The sequence below is a fragment of the Erinaceus europaeus genome, chromosome 6 (assembly GCF_950295315.1).
Source record: "Erinaceus europaeus chromosome 6, mEriEur2.1, whole genome shotgun sequence".
Taxonomy (NCBI): domain Eukaryota; kingdom Metazoa; phylum Chordata; class Mammalia; order Eulipotyphla; family Erinaceidae; genus Erinaceus; species Erinaceus europaeus.
The window spans coordinates 55,655,804-55,673,063 of NC_080167.1; the positions used below are offsets into that span (position 1 = coordinate 55,655,804).

The 17,260-nt window shown below is 40.1% G+C and overlaps 1 protein-coding gene across 7 annotated transcripts in view; it reads left to right on the forward strand.

The window, feature by feature from the left end:
* CACNB2 (calcium voltage-gated channel auxiliary subunit beta 2) overlaps positions 1-17,260 on the forward strand; it is a 389,518-nt gene that overhangs the window by 218,199 nt on the left and 154,059 nt on the right. The window contains exon 1 of one of the 7 annotated variants that reach the window (XM_060192245.1): positions 264-833. The exons of the other annotated variants lie outside the window; for them this stretch is intronic. Within the exon in view, the coding sequence (XP_060048228.1) occupies positions 780-833 (54 nt within the window). The 5' untranslated portion in view covers positions 264-779. Of the gene's footprint in view, positions 1-263; positions 834-17,260 lie in introns of those variants that run through there. 7 annotated transcript variants of the gene reach the window in all.

Genomic DNA, 17,260 nt, shown 5'->3' on the forward strand with positions numbered 1-17,260 from the left:
ACCAAGGACCCAGGTTCAAGCCCCCAGACCCCACCTGCAGGGAAAGGTTCACAAGTGGTGTTGCAGGTTTCTCTTTTTCTCTTCCCACTCTCTATCTCCTTGTTCCTTCTCAGTTTGTCTGTCTCTACCCAATAAATAAATAAATTTTTTAAAAAGAAAGTGTTTACAATAAAACAAAAAAAGATTTTTTTAAAGTATAAGACCAAACAAGAGATAAAGGAATCTTTTCTCCTATGCAAATGAAGGAATATTTCCCCATTTGCTGGGAGCAGAAGAATGTTCTCACTTAAATTCCAGACCCTTTTCCATTCCACTAGTTTCCTTGAATGCTAACAGCCTATCTAGTTGTGCAACCTGTTGTTTTGCAAGGAGAAAAGTATCTGGAAGCAGGGCTGTCGAGGCCCTGCCGGCATGCATCTGATATTAATGAAATGTTACTTGCTTTCACAAGTTTGCAAAACTTCTCCAGCCCAAGCCAGCTGATGTCATCCACAGGGGACCCGCCCACTTGCCTTTGTTAATTGGCTTTGATGGGCTTCTCTGGTGGTGGTGTGCCTGAGTTGTTCTGGAACAGAGCGATCTTTGGTAATCTGAAGAACTTTAGAAAGTCACCCTGGCTGGCAGCTCACGCCCCCAGCCAGCACACACAAAAAAAACCAGCAGCTGAGATGCTGGTCAGCAAAGCGAGACTTGATTGCCTGGAGCTCTCGTCCTAAGCACTGGTTTCTGTGACAGCTGTATCCTCTGGAGAGCCAACCGGACCCTGCAGTGGGGCGGGCATGATTGACAGACGCTTCGTATCTCCTCGAACGAAATGTGTTAGTACTCCTGGGGTAAGCATCCAGGCTGATGCACGGTGTCATCTCTACTGAGTTACTGCTGATCTCTGGCTAAAATCACGTTCCTTGCTTTCTGCACAGTTGTGTGGATCTTACTAGAAATGCTGTTTGCGTGTGACCGAGTAGGCTCTCAGATGGTTTAAACCAACAGAGCTGTCACTCTGGCTTTTGGGTGCATCTTAATGGAGACCTATTGAGTAGCAGGGATAGAGTGAGAGGGTCAGAACCTGGTCACGGAGACGCAGTGGGAAAAGAAGATGCTTTTTCCAGCTGCAGTCTGTCACTTGTTACACTGCAGGAACTGCCAGCCTACCTTCAAAACTTTTATTTAATTTTAAGGTTTTTCATGTAAATCAGTGTGATTTGACTTCCTGTGTAACCACAGAATAAGATTTGATTGTTGTTTGTTTTTTTTTTTTAAAAAGAATTAAATGAAGTGGAGAAAGGAGAGGCTCGTGTTTGACGTGTAACAGTGTAGAGTTTAACTACACAAAGACTACACAGTAGGGTCTTTGGACTTGGTTTAGAGCTTATGAAGAAAAGATCAGATTACTATTGGTGCACTGGGGAAGAATAATAATGTGAGAACCCAAGTGTAAACTTTAGCTTGCAAAATTTAATCATAAGGTTACACATTATCTGTACTAAAAGGACACAAATCATTTATTTATTTATTTATTTTGCCTCCAGGGTTATTGCTGAGGCTTGGTGCCAGCACTATGAATCCACTGCTCCTGGAAGCTATTTTTTCCATTTTTATTGGACATGACCAATATTAAGGCATATTTCAAATCACTATTTGCTGTAAACAAGGCTGCTTTCTAAGAATACCATCACACCTGAGATAACTGCTGTGGTTGTTTCTGTAGAGAAATTCTTTTATAAACTGGTCAAGTATTTAACCCCAAACCCAGATTGTCAAGTGTCCAAATTGCCAAATACACTCCATTAGTCATTCTGAATTATTTTCATAGTGAAGTTGGGCTCAGAAATGTCAAATTATTTAATTAGAATGTCAATCTGTGTGTTTCCAAAAATCGTTTCTTGAATAATTGATTATACAGTTAATTTCAGTTTTGTTTTTGTTTGTGTATTTTGGTCTTTTTTTTTTTCATCACGGAGGCTTCATTACTCCAAGCCATCTTTTTCAGAGATAGAAAGAGAGAGAGACTGACTATGATACCAAAACTTCTTCCAGTATAGTAAGGGCCAAGCTCAAATGGAAGTTGCACACAGAAAAGGTGGGATAATATCCCTGTAAGCCAGCATAATTTCAGTTCCTTAAAAGAAAAAAAAGATTTATTTATTTTTATGACAATGAATGAGGAGAGACGCCCGCACTGTTCAGTCCTCAGCATGTAATACCAGGATTGAATCTGGGAGAGACACCCGCACTGCTCAGTCCTCAGCATGTGATACCAGGATTGAATCTGGGTCCTCCGGCATGCAAGTCCTATGCTCTGATGCCGAGATGCCCCCACTCTTGATTTGTGTTCTATCTCGAAATATTACAGGGAGTCTCTTAGGGTTGTTTGCATTTTCAAGCTACCTTGTCTTTCTCAGTCCTAGGGGTATTTATTTGTTTGTTTGTTTATTGCTCCTTATGACCCCCTCCAGGTGCATCGTTTTATGTTATGGTCTTACTAAGGAAATAGGCATTTATAAGACAGCTATTGTCACATGGGTACAGTTTCTCATCTTCCCATGATAGGTGCCTGAACACAACTCCTACCACAACCTAGGTCTTCCTCTAGCAGCCTGCACTGGGCACCCAGTGACTCTGCACCCCCTTCTGCTTTGTCCCCACTCCCAACACTTAACCTTGCTGCAATTGTCCATGCCTTACCTAGTTGTTTGTTTGCTTGTTTGTTTTTCACCAGAGCACTGCTCAGCTCTGGCTTATGGTAGTGCTGGGGAGTGAACTGAGAACCTCAGAGCCTCAGTCATCAAAGTTGTTTACATAACCATTATGCTATTTCCCCAGCCCTAATCACTTCTGTTTTAAAGGACGTGCATCTGTTATAGGGTTGATCAATGCATACGTCTTGGTGTTAATGTCCCCTCCCCTCTTGCTTCTTCGTGGGTGGATAAATAATCAAAATAGCATCCGATGGATTTGCGAAAGAAAAACCCTGGGAGCAATAGTGAGGAAGCAGGCCCTCTTGTCACTCAGGAAAAGAGGTATGAACCCCGAGCAAAAGAGTGAAGTAAGAGGCTCTGGCTGCCAAGGGGAGGTGTCTGTGACAAGAAGGTAATGACTTCATCTTTACTGGATTCAGGGAAGACTTGTTTAGAGGTAAATCTATACCTGATGATGTTCCTGTTCATCTAGGTGTAGAAGATAAATACTACCAGCTAGTGAAAAGTGACTGCTTTTATGATTCCAAGTAGAAAGCAGGGGTCAAGGAAAAGACAAGAGCCTCTTAGCCCCTGGAGCCTCAGCTGAGCTTGGTTCCACATACCAAGCTGACCCATATCAGGAAAGGTCTGCTCTGGACATCTTAGCAAAAGTCTCTCTGACCTGTTTGGGGGGAACCATCTTATAGCTGGCTAAGATTGGAAAGGGGACTTCCTACGGATTTTAGTCTGTTCCCATTTAACAGTTTCATCTGGTCACTCACAAAATCCCCCTAGTAGTGATAGAAACTTTTCTTGCAGTTTGATATAGCAATAAAAGTTGGAGAGGATTTTAAAAACTTTTGCTCATTTACTTGCCAGAGAGAGTGAAGAAGAGTGAGCACAAGAGAGAAGCCGTGCTGACTCTGGTGTCAACAGTGCTAGGTTCAGACTTGGGACCTTCTGCACACAAAGTCCTGCCTTTGATCATTGCACCTCCTCCCCAGCTTTGGAAAGGTGGAGGGAATTTTTATAAATGCACATGTGCATGTTTATCTGTGTGCCTCTGTGTTACAGAATAACTTTAAGATGCTGAGTGAGCTATGGGTGGTCTTTATTTTGGTTGTAACCAAGTATGATTTCAATATTGATGTCCGCTGTCCTTTATTATTATCATCATCATCATCATTATTATTATTATCTTTATTTATTGGATAAAAACAGCCAGAAATCAAGAGGGAAGGGGGTGAAAGAGAGGGAGAGAGACAGAGCAACACTTGCAGCACTGCTTCACCACTTGCAAAGCTTTCCCCCTGCAGGGGGGGGACCGGGGGCTTGAACCCGGGTCTTTGCGCATTGCAACATGTACCACCACCTGGCCCCTCGGCTGACCTTTTTAAGGCCGGGGAGATGCTCAGCAGCAGAACACAAGACTTTGCAAGCATGAGATCCCATATTTGATCCCCAGCAGCATATATGCCAGAGGTGACTGGTGCTATAGTCTCACTCTCTTTCTCTCTCAAAAATAAACAAATCTTTAAATAGTAATTATCATAATATTGTCCTTACATACTCCAAATAAATGAATATATCTAGAAACCATGTACTTAATTCTCATCTTCAGTACATTTGAAAATTATGCAGTTAAATCTCATCTTCAGGAGGAAAGAGGTTACTAAATGAATGGCATTTGGTAGGAGAACTTTTTCACTACCAAGGGCAAACAGTGTGACTCTGGCTAGTATCAAGCAGATTTTTCATCTTGTTATCAATCCTGCTATTATGTTAAGAATCTTGGCCAGGGAGTCCGGCAGTAGCGCAAAGTGCAAGGACTGGCGTAAGGATCCCGGTTCGAGCCTCCGGCTCCCCACCTGCAGGGGAGTCGCTTCACAGGCGGTGAAGCAGGTCTGCAGGTGTCTATCCTTCTCTCCCCCTCTCTGTCTTCCCCTCCTCTCTCTATTTCTCTCTGCCCTATCCTACAACAATGACATTAATAACAACTACAATAATAACTACAACAATAAAAAAAGATTCTTGGGCAGAATATCCCTTATGACTACAATTATGTATCTGTTATTCTTAGATAGACTTTATTTCTTCTTTCTCTTCCTCCAAATAAAAATGGTTGCTCAAATTTGTGTAGGCTTTTGTATCTAGTCTGTTACCTATAGTTCCTGTTGTGTTGTCCAGGGCATCAGGAACTGACAGAATGGCATGTTTTTTATAATATGGGGTATTTCCTTTTTTATTTCATTTCATTTTATTTATCTTACCACTGAGTTATCAGTGAGGTTTGGTACCTGCACTATGAATCTACTGCAATAGGTGGCCATTTTATTTTCCTTTTTTTTTTTTTTTCTATTTGATAGGCTAGAGAGAAATTGAGAGTTAAGGAGAATATAGGGAGAAAAAAAGAGATATCTGCAGACCTGCTTCACTGCTCATGAAGCTTCCTCCCTTGCAGGCAAGGAGTGGGGACCCAAAATTTGATCCTTGAGCTTCATGATATGAGTGAGCCTGCTTTCTTTTTTTAAAATTTTTATAATTTTTATTTATAAAATGGAAATACCAACAAGACAATAGGATAAGAGGGGTACAGTCCCACACAATTCCCACCACCAGAACTCCACATCTCATAATATGGGGTCTTTCTATCCCAGAGGGGACCCTGGGTGGTACTGCTTCCCCTGGGGCATCTCCGCTCAGTGCTTATTCAGGGGTCACCTCACCATAGACTCAGAGAATGCTGGAATTTTTTTATATTCTCTTTTTCTTTCTTTCTTTCTTTCTTTTTTATAAAAGGCTTGCTGTTATTTTTGGCCTTGATGCAACATCATATCATCTCTTAGCCTCACCAACAGGACTAACCTGTCTTTAAACCTTGATCTTAGTGTGTATTTTTGTTACTATTGGTGACATTTCGGGTTTCAGAGGAGGAAAAAAATCTGACTCTTGAAATATTGAAAACCCCTGTGCTCCCAACACAAAAAATACCAAAGATCTGCCCGCTGGTATAGGAGGTTCCCCAACTCCGGTACAAGTGTCCTCTTTCCAAAGTGTATTTGCACCGTCCTGGACGTCCTAATCTTAACCCAGAGAGGACAGAGATGGCTGCAGTGTGAGATCATGACCAAATGGGCAGAGCTCAGTGCTCCCAAAGGGAGAGAAGATGTGACTCCTGATTGCAGCTTCTCGGGTGGGAGCAGCTTGATTAGCATCTGGAGGCTCCCGTAATGGCCAACAACATGCAAGCAGCCTTTCTTTTTTTTTTTTTAACTCCTTTTAAAAAATTTTTATTATTTATTTTCCCTTTTGTTGCCCTTGTTGTTTTATTGTTGTTGTAGTTAGCAAGCAGGCTTTCTTGACTCTCTGGTGCTCTATGTGGGAGGTTACAAAGGCCCAGAGCCTGTGCTGTCAGAAACCTAGAGCATGTCAGAATAGCTCTTGGTGGTTTCACCGTTCCTTGGAAGCCCTCACAATTGCTGAAAGAAGGTACCTTCAGTACAACATATATCGAATCAAGGTTTTTAACCTCAGATCCCCCCCTTCATTGTTGTCTTCCCTCTATCCACATACCTCTTTTGTGCCTCTTCACTCTTAACTCAGAGATATTTCTGCAGCCTGAAACCTGGTGAGTTAGCAGTCCTTCCTGTTGGGGCCAGGTTGTGACCATTTTTAACCCTTATTTTAATAAGATTTAATGTTCAGTGGGAAGGCACCCTAAGGTTACGTTTCATATCACTGGGTTTGTGCATCATTAGCGGACTGGCTTCCCAAGCTTTTCCAGTGCAGTCTCAGGGCAGTCAGTCAGGGAATAAATAATTCATGCTAACGTGGTGCTTGAGTGTTTTTATTTTTATTTCTTTAATAATTTAATGGGAGTCAGGCGATAGTGCAGCAGGTTAAGCGCAGGTGGCGCAAAGTGCAAGGACCAAAGCACAAAAACCAGCATAAGGATACTGGGTCGAGCTCCCAGCTCCCCACCTGCAGGGGAGTCACTTCACAAGCAGTGAAGCAGGTCTGCAGGGGTCTATCTTTCTCTCTCCCTCTCTGTCTTCCCCTCCTCTCTCCATTTCTCTCTGTCCAATCCAACAAAAACGACATCAATAACAACAACAATAATAACTACAACAATAAAACATCAAGGGCAACAAAAGGGAATAAGTAAATATATAAATATTAAAAAAGAATTTATTTATTTATTCTGAGAAAGATAAGAGGAGAGAAAGAACCAGACATCACTCTGGTACATGTGCAGATCGAACTCGGGACCTCATTTGAGAATCCAGTGCTTTATCCACTGCGCCAACTCCCAGACCACATGCTTGAGTATTTTTAAAGGAAAGCTGTGTGCCCAAATATAATAGTACAAAAAAGAAGTCACTTCTTGACACTGTCAACAGTATTAGTCACCACCATGTGATATATGGTGAGTACAGTCCAGATGGTACTAAAGGTGTCTCTCTGTGGTTGAGGAAATGACCATTTGTTTGGATAATGTGACAAGATAAAAATTTATATGCAACTATCCAAATACTGAGGAAAATATCATTAGTCTCTGCATTATATGCAGTCTCTCTCTCTCTCTCTCTTTTCCACTCTCATTTTTTTTTTCAGAGCACTGCTCACCTCTGACCTATGATGGGGTGTGGGGGATCAAACTTGGTACCTTTCCCAGTGCTCTGCTATTTCACTATCTCCTCAGCCCAGGCAGCATAAATGCTAAAGGTTTTAAGGGCAACAAAATGGTTGAAAATCATCATCACTTCTGCACCCCATAAAGAATTGTGGTCCATTCTCCCAGAGACGAAAACAATAGGGATGTTTCCAATGGAGGGGATTGGACACAGAACTCTGGTGGTGGGAACTGTATGGAATTACACCCCTATTATCTTACAGCCTTGTAAATCAATATTAAATTGATAATAAAAAAGAAAAATAGTCACTTGTGGAATTCAACTTAGCGATGATGGTTAGGTTAAAAATTGATTTGTCAGTGGTCTCTGCCATATAACTTATTAATATTTGCTTTTCACTGTAGCTACTCTGTGGAGGTCCAAGATTCTTAGCTGCCTACATTTGAGTATAGGTTATATTTTATTTCTTAATATTTAGTGTGTGTGTACACTTAAAAGAGAACAGGAGAGACCAAAGCACCACTGGCATGTGTGGTGCCCCCTGAGGATGGAATTCCAGTCATCTCATGCTGGCACTTCCTGCACTCTGCCTGTGAGCCAGCTACCAGATGCTAGAAGATGCCCACGACCCAGGTTTGAGCCCAGCCACCAACATACTCACAGAAGCATAGGTGCTGTGGTGTTTTTCTGTCTTTTGAGCTGTGTCCTTTTCTATCTGAAAAAGTCCGCCTGCAGCAGTGAACCCCTAGTTTTGATAGACAAATAAATAAATTTCCACCTGTCCCTTCTCCTTCTTCTTTATTTTTTAATAGAGACAGAAAGGGGAGAGAAAGAGAGTGAGGGAGAGAAACCAGAGTCCCCAGGGTTCCTTCAGTGTATTGGAGGCTGAGTTCAAAGGGGTTCTATTTCATGAACCCCTTTCCCTTATCAGTATGTCTCAACTATTTAAAAAAAAAGTCATGTCTACAGTAGACTGCATGTGAAAACAAAGCAAAGGTGTTTTCATAAAAGCCCTGTATACACTTTTTTTTTTTTCTGCCTCCAGTCCCTGGGGCTTGGTGCCAGAACTTCTGGCAGCCTCTATTTTTTTTTCCCATAGGACAGAGAGAAGTTGAGAGAGGAGGGGAGTAGGAAATAGAGAGAGGGAGAGAAAGACACCTGCAGACCTGCTTCACCACTTGTGAATTACCCCCCTGCAGGTGGAGAAGGGCTCAAACCCAGGTCCTTACTTGTATCCCTGTGTGTAGTACTGACTTACCTGGGTGTGTCACTGTATGTTCTGTATGCTCCTATATACATTTTTTCTTTCTGATATCTAGCTTGGTTGATTTTTATTATTTTTTTGTTTCTGGTCTGCTTTGATGTATGTTTCTTTTCAATTTTTAAATTTTTACATTGTCTTTATTTTGTGGATCAGAAAGCCAGAAATCGAGAGGTAAGGGGGCTGTAGGGAGGGAGAGAGACAGAGAGACACCTGCAGCCCTGCTTCACCACTTGCAAAGCTTTCCCCCTGCAGGTGGGGGCCAAAGGCTTGAACCCAGGTCCTTAAGCACTGTAACATGGGTGCTCAACCTGCTTTGATACGTTCGCTTTGACCAATGATATTCTATCCCTGTCATTCTATTGGATCACAGATTAGATGGCAATTCTGTGATAAAATAAATTTCGAAGCTGGAAATATAGCTCAGTGGCACAATGTATGAGATCCTAAGTTCATCCACCAGCACTACAAATGGTAGTAACAGCAATCTTTTATAAAATAAGAGGTAAGGCATTTGGGGAAATCCTATGAGTCAGATATCTTGGCTGATTTTGCTACCTCCTAGACTTTTCCTTTTCCCATTCCTCAATCTGTGTGTGTGTGTGATTTTTTTTTTAATTTGGTGTATTTGAAGTTTGCTCATTATATCCAAGTTTTCAGTGTTTCAGTGTTTCTTGAGAACACTTTCCATTGCAATGTTCATGTCATCTACCTTTTTTATTCTTCCATGGAAAACCAGATGGTCAGTCCCAGCTGAGAGAGTTCAAGTCCAACCCAGTATATTTGCATAATCTCCTCTCTACTTTTAACCTGGTACAAAGGAAACAAAATAATGACCCAATATAATGAAATAAATCAAGATCTTCATTATAGTATTAGGAAGCTTTTCTTTTTTAAAACATGGTTTAAGATCCCTTGCATGTCTTTCTTTCCAAGTTGTAAGACTTCTTGTAAGCTTGGATTTCTGTTTGAAAAATTTCCCTGTTGACTTCATCAACTCAGCTAGTCAGAATGCTGACAGTTTTTGCAAACCTAAAAAAACAATTATGACATTTAAAACACAATATAGACGTACCCAATTTCAAATCCTCCACTCTCCCACTGCCTTTCCAAGCCCTCTGTGGTCTTTCCTAGTAAAGATGTTTGACCTTCTTTCTGGGCTCTGACAGATGATATTATTCCAGGGCTGTGCTTCCTGGATATTCATTTGGAGTGCTTGAGCTGAAAAGGCTAAATGGCCCTTAACTCACTGAAAAAGTATTCAGCTTAAAAATACTCTTAAATCACCAGGTTCCAGATGCCACCAGGATGCTGGCCAGGCTTCCCTGAATTGAAGATCCCACCAATGTGTCCTGGAGCTCAGCTTCCCCAGAGACCCACCCTACTAGGGAAAGAGAGAGGCAGACTGGGAGTATGGACCAACCAATCAACGCCCATATTCAGTGGGGAAGCAATTACAGAAGCCAGACCTTCTACCTTCTGCAACCCTCAATGACCCTGGGTCCATGCTCCCAGAGGGATAGAGAATGGGAAAGCTATCAGGGGAGGGGGTGGGTTATGGAGATTGGGTGGTGGGAATTGTGTGGAGTTATACCCCTCCTACCTTATGGTTTTGTTAATTAATCCTTTCTTAAATAAAATATATATATATTAAAAAAATAAATAATAAAAAAATTTTTTAAATACTCTTAAACTTCCAAGTCATTCTATTCTTAGGAAAGGTAGTGACTCTTGAGTTGAGACTCATGTTTTCTTTCAGATGGTTTGAGTTTAGGTGACTTTTACACATCATGTCCTGTTAGAGGCTCCTCTGTGATGCCGGGAAAAACATGGTGTCAGAGGCTGCTCATTCTTCCAAGACTAGGAGAATGTAATGGCTTTTTCGGAAGGGGCTATGTGGAAAGCGCATGTCATCACTCTGTGAATGCTCTTGGGTTTGGAGTTGGTCTTGACTCCTGTTATCATGGAATTGGACAAAAATAGAGAAGAGGAGAATTGATAAATTGTGAGGGGCATCGCCAGAAGTAATCAGCAAGAGATAAGCAAGTACGAGGCTTAAAAGCATTCCAGGAGTTCCATTTATAGGAGCTATGTTCTTTGTTTTTTCATACCTGTTTGTTGTTTAGGATAGGCTTTCTCTTGATTAGACTTGTTATTTTTTATTCTTTTTTACAAATATAAACTTTGATAGTTACAAAAATGAAGATATGTGTTTAGTTGCAGAACTGTGTTTCAGCTAATACCAAAAATGAATAATTTCTTTATCAGGCAATATAGTTAGGTGTTAGGCTACAAAATTAACATACAAAAGTCAGAAGCATTCCTTTATGCAAACACGAAGTAAGAAGAAGAAGAAATCCAGAAATCAATTCCTTTTCTATAGCAACAAAAACAATAAAAAGATCTAGGAATAAACCTAACCAAAGAAGCGGAAGATTTGGGGGGCCAGGCGGTAGTGCACCGGGTTAAGCACACATGGTACAAAGCACAAGGACTGGCGTAAAAATCCCAATTCCAGCTCCCAGCTCCCCACCTGGAGGGGGGGGTCGCTTCACAAGTAGTGAAACAGGTCTGCAGGTGTCTATCTTTCTCTCTCCCTCTGTCTCCCCTTCTCTCTCAATTTCTCTCTGTCCTATCCAACAATGACAGCAATAACAACAATAATAATAACAACAACAAGGGCAACAAAAGGGAAAAAATGGCATCCAGGAGCAGTGGATTCATAGCGCAGACACTAAGCCCCAGCAATAACCCTGGAGAAAAAAAAAAAAGAAGAAGAAGAAGAAGTATAAGACTTGTATACTGAAAATTATGAGTCGCTATTCAAGGAAATAGAAAAAGACAGTGGAAAGATATTACATGTTCATGGGTTGGAAGAATTAACATCATTAAAATGAATATACTGCCCAGAGCCATATACAAATTTAATGCAATCCCCATCAAAATACCAACCATATTTTTTTAGGAGAATAGAACAAATGCTACAAATGTTTATCTGGAACCAGAAAAGACCTAGAATTGCCAAAACAATCTTGAGCGAAAAGAACAAAACTGGAGACATCACACTTCCAGATCTCAAATTATATTATAAGGCCATTGTAATCAAAACTGGAACATAAATAGACACACTGACCGGTAGAATAGAATTGAGAACCCAGAAGTAAGCCCCCACACCTATAGACATCTAATCTTTGACAAAGGTGCCCAGACTATTAAATGGGGAAAGGGAAGTCTCTTTAACAAATGGTGTTGGAAAAAAATGGGTTGAAACATGCAGAAGAATGAAACTGAATCATTATATTTCACTAAACACAAAAGTAAATTCCAAGTGGATCAAGGACTTGTATGTAGACCAGAAACTATCAGATACTTAGAGGAAAATATTGGCAGAACTCTTTTCCGCATAAATTTTAAAGGCATCTTTAATGAAACAAATCCAGTTACAAAGAAGACTTAAATAAAAATAAACCAATGGGACTACATCAAATTAAAAAACTTCTGCACAACAAACGAAACCACTACCCAGACAAAGAGACCCCTCACAGAATGGGAGAAGATCTTTACATGCCATACATGAGACAAGAGTTTAATAACCAAAATATATAAAGAGCTTGCCAAACTCAAGAACAAGAAAACAAATAACCCCATCCAAAAATGGGGAGAGGACATGGACAGAATATTCACCACAGAAGAGATCTAAAAGGCTGAGAAACACATGAAAAAATACTCCAACTCTCTGATTGTCAGAGAAATGCAAATAAAGACAACAATGAGATACCACTTCACTCCTGTGAGAATGTCATACATCAGAAAAGGGAACAGCAACAAATGCTGGAGAGGTTGTGGGGTCAAAGGAACCCTCCTGCACTGCTGGTGGGAATGTAAATGGGTCCAACCCCTGTGGAGAGCAATCTGGAGAACTCTCAGAAGGCTAGAAATGGACGGTAGCTACCCTGTGACCCTACAATTCCTCTCCTGGGGATATATCCTAAGGAATCCAACACACCCATCCAAAAAGACTTGTGTATACCTTTGTTCATAGCAGCACAGTTTGTAATATGAAAATCTGGAAGCAACCCAGGTGTCTAACAACAGATGAGTAGCTGGGCAAGTTGTGGTATATGGAATAGTACTCAGCTATTAAAAATGGTGATTTCACCATTTTCAGCCCATCTTGATGGAGCTTGAAAAAATCATGTTAAGTGAAATAAGTCAGAAACAGAAGCATGAATGTGGGATGATCTCACTCACAGGAAGAAGTTGAAAAACAACATCAGAAGAGAAAACACTAAGCAGAACTTAGACTGGAGTTGGTGTAGTGCACCAAAGTAAAGACTCTAGGGTGGGTGGGAGGGAGTTCAGGTCCTGGAACAGGATGGCAGCGGACCTAGTAGGGGTTGTATTGTTGTGGGGAAAACTGAGAAATGTTATGCATGTATAAATTATTATATTTTCTGTCAACTGTAAAACATTAATCTCCTAGTAAAGAGAGAAATTTTTTTTAATGGACCATTTCTTCACAGTGTTTCATAGTTGTTTTAAGGGAGAATTTATTTAGCACAATTTGAAATTTATGCTAGAATATATTGGACTTCCTCATTTTTTGAGCAAATGAAGAAACATACATATTTGTATCAGAAACATACATATTTGTATCAGTAAAGTCTATGAAGTGAATCTGAATATTTTGACTCTGTCAAATATACCACATTATCAAGTTCTATATTACAGTAATATCTTAACAAAGTTATCTCTCTTACTCTTGAAATTCTTAAGCCCAAAAATCTTCCCAAAAATAAAAGTCCTGGACCAGATGGTTTTACAAATGAATTCTACAAAACTTTCAAAGAAGAACTAATACCTCTACTTTTAAAAGTCTTCCAGAAGATTGAAGACACTGGAATACTCCCTGCCAGCTTCTATGAAGCCAACATCACCCTGATACCAAAAGCAGACAGGGACACAACCAAAAAAGAAAACTACAGACCAATATCTCTGATGAACATAGATGCGAAAATATTGAACAAAATTCTAGCCAACCGGATACAGCAGTATATCAAAAAGATTGTCCATCATGACCAAGTGGGGTTTATCCCAGGCATGCAAGGTTGGTTTAATATACGTAAATCAATCAATGTGATCCACCATATCAACAAAAGCAAGACCAAAAACCACATGGTCATATCAATAGATGCAGAGAAAGCCTTTGACAAAATACAACATCCCTTTATGATCAAAACACTACAAAAAATGGGAATAGATGGAAAATTCCTGAAGATAGTGGAGTCTATATATAGCAAACCTACAGCCAACATCATACTCAATGGTGAAAAACTGGAAGCATTTCCCCTCAGATCAGGTACTAGACAGGGCTGCCCACTATCACCATTACTATTCAACATAGTGTTGGAAGTTCTTGCCATAGCAATCAGGCAGGAGCAAGGAATTAAAGGAATACAGATTGGAAGAGAAGAAGTCAAACTCTCCTTATTTGCAGATGACATGATAGTATACATGGAAAAACCTAAGGAATCTAGCAAGAAGCTTTTGGAAATCATCAGGCAATACAGTAATGTGTCAGGTTATAAAATTAACATTCAAAAGTCAGTGGCATTCCTCTATGCAAACACTAAGTTAGAAGAAATTGAAATCCAGAAATCAGTTCCTTTTTCTATAGCAACAAAAACAATAAAATATCTAGGAATAAACCTAACCAAAGAAGTGAAAGACTTGTATACTGAAAATTATGAGTCACTACTCAAAGAAATTGAAAAAGACACAAAGAAGTGGAAAGATATTCCATGCTCATGGGTTGGAAGAATTAACATCATCAAAATGAATATATTACCCAGAGCCATCTACAAATTTAATGCTATCCCCATCAAGATCCCAAGCACATTTTTTAGGAGAATAGAACAAATGCTACAAATGTTTATCTGGAACCAGAAAAGACCTAGAATTGCCAAAACAATCTTGAGAAAAAAGAACAGAACCGGAGGCATCACACTGCCAGATCTCAAACTGTATTATAGGGCCATTGTCATCAAAACTGCTTGGTACTGGAACATGAACAGACACACTGACCAGTGGAATAGAATTGAGAGCCCAGAAATGAGGCCCCACACCTATGGACATCTAATCTTTGACAAAGGGGCCCAGACTATTACATGGGGAAAGCAGAGTCTCTTCAACAAATGGTGTTGGAAACAATGGGTTGAAACATGCAGAAGAATGAAGCTGAATCACTGTATTTCACCAAATACAAAAGTAAATTCCAAGTGGATCAAGGACTTGGATGTTAGACCAGAAACTATCAGATACTTAGAGGAAAATATTGGAAGAACTTTTTTCCGCATAAATTTTAAAGACATTTTCAATGAAATGAATCCAATTACAAGGAAGACTAAGGCAAGTATAAACCTATGGGACTACATCAAATTAAAAAGCTTCTTCACAGCAAAAGAAACCACTACCCAAATCAAGAGACCCCTCACAGAATGGGAGAAGATCTTTACATGCCATACATCAGATAAGAGTTTAATAACCAACATATATAAAGAGCTTACCAGACTCAACAACAAGACAACAAATAACCCCATCCAAAAATGGGGGGAGGAATTGGACAGAATATTCACCACAGAAGAGATCCAAAAGGCTGAGAAACACATGAAAAAATGCTCCAAGTCTCTCATTGTCAGAGAAATGCAAATCAAGACAACAATGAGATATCACTTCACTCCTGTGAGAATGTCACACATCAGAAAAGGTAACAGCAGCAAATGCTGGAGAGGGTGTGGGGTCAAAGGAACCCTCCTGCACTGCTGGTGGGAATGTCAATTGGTCCAACCTCTGTGGAGAACAGTCTGGAGAACTCTTAGAAGGCTAGAAATGGACCTACCCTATGACCCTGCAATTCCCCTCCTGGGGATATATCCTAAGGAACCCAACACATCCATCCAAAAAGATCTGTGTACACATATGTTCTTGGCAGCACAATTTGTAATAGCCAAAACCTGGAAGCAACCCAGGTGTCCAACAACAGATGAGTGGCTGAGCAAGTTGTGGTATATATACACAATGGAATACTACTCAGCTGTAAAAAATGGTGACTTCACTGTTTTCAGCCGATCTTGGATGGACCTTGAAAAAATCATGTTGAGTGAAATAAGTCAGAAACAGAAGGATGAATATGGGATGATCTCACTCTTAGGCCGAAGTTGAAAAACAAGATTAGAAAAGAAAACACAAGTCGAACCTGAAATGGAATTGGAGTATTACACCAAAGTAAAAGACTCTGGGGTGGGTGGGTGGGTGGGGAGAATACAGGTCCATGAAAAATGATGAATGAAATAGTGGGGGTTGTATTGCTAAATGGGAATCTGGGGAATGTTATGCATGTAAAAAAAAAAAAGTAGAAACGCAAAGCAGAAATTGAGTTTGGAGTATGGCACCAAAGTAAGAAAGCAGAAGTATACTAGAGTTTGCAGTGAGTACCTCCCTAATACTTCCTCTCCACTTTTCCAAGCTTTGGGTCCATGATTGCTCAACAATTTGTTTGGCTTTGTATGTTAACTCTCTTTTTAGTCACCAGGTTCCAGGTGTCATCAGGATGCCGGCCAGACTTCCCTGGATTGAAGACACCACCAATGTGTCCTGGAGCTCAGCTTCCCCAGAGACCCATCCTACTAGGGAAAGAGAGAGGCAGACTGGGAGTATGGACCGACCAGTCAACGCCCATGTTCAGCGAGGAAGCAATTACAGAAGCCAGACCTTCTACCTTCTGCAACCCTCAATGACCCTGGGTCCATGCTCCCAGAGGGATAGAGAATGGGAAAGCTATCGGGGGAGGGGGTGGGATATGGAGATTGGGCGGTGGGAATTGTGTGGAGTTGTACCCCTCCTAAAATTAAAAAAAAAAAAAAAAAAGAAAAAAAAAAAAAAAAAAAAAAATTATGTTTCTCTATGAGATCTTTCTTTTTTTCTTTTTTTTTCTTTATTGGGGAATTAATGTTTTACATTCAACAGTAAATACAATAGTTTGTACATGCATAACATTCCCCAGTTTCCCATTTAACAATAGAGATCTTTATTTTTATGTAATAAAAAATCTTGGGTAAAGATATGATTCTTTTCAACTTTTTTTTCACTCAAAGATTTAATTTACACTATAAAAAAAGTACAGTAAAGTATAGGGCTGGTGAAATAGCCCATTGGATAGTACACTGCTTTGCCATATGAGCAACCCAGGTTCAAGCCCAGCCCCCACCTCACTGAAGGAAGCGTTAATGCTGTTGTATCTTTCACTTTCTTTCCATGACCCTCCTTCTCAGTCTCTCTCAAATAAAATAAAATATATTGAGCAAAGTTTTGTTTCTTGTATAGACAGTGAATTTCCTAGGCATTGCTCAAATTATTAATATTCTGGTCAATATTTTGAAAATTCTTGATATTTATTATCAATGACTAGTAGTATGATGTGGAGCTGATTAAAGTGAAGGTGGAACATGTTTCTCTAAAAAGTAAGAATTGACCACAATTAGATGAGTGACCAAGGACCTCTGAGAGTCAGTTTCCTTATCTTTGCAATTGTAACTATAGTGATACAAACCCTATCAACCTTGTAGATCAAATATAATAAGCAGTAAAATCTTGAAAATAGGAAAGATAATAAAAAATGATTTTTTTTC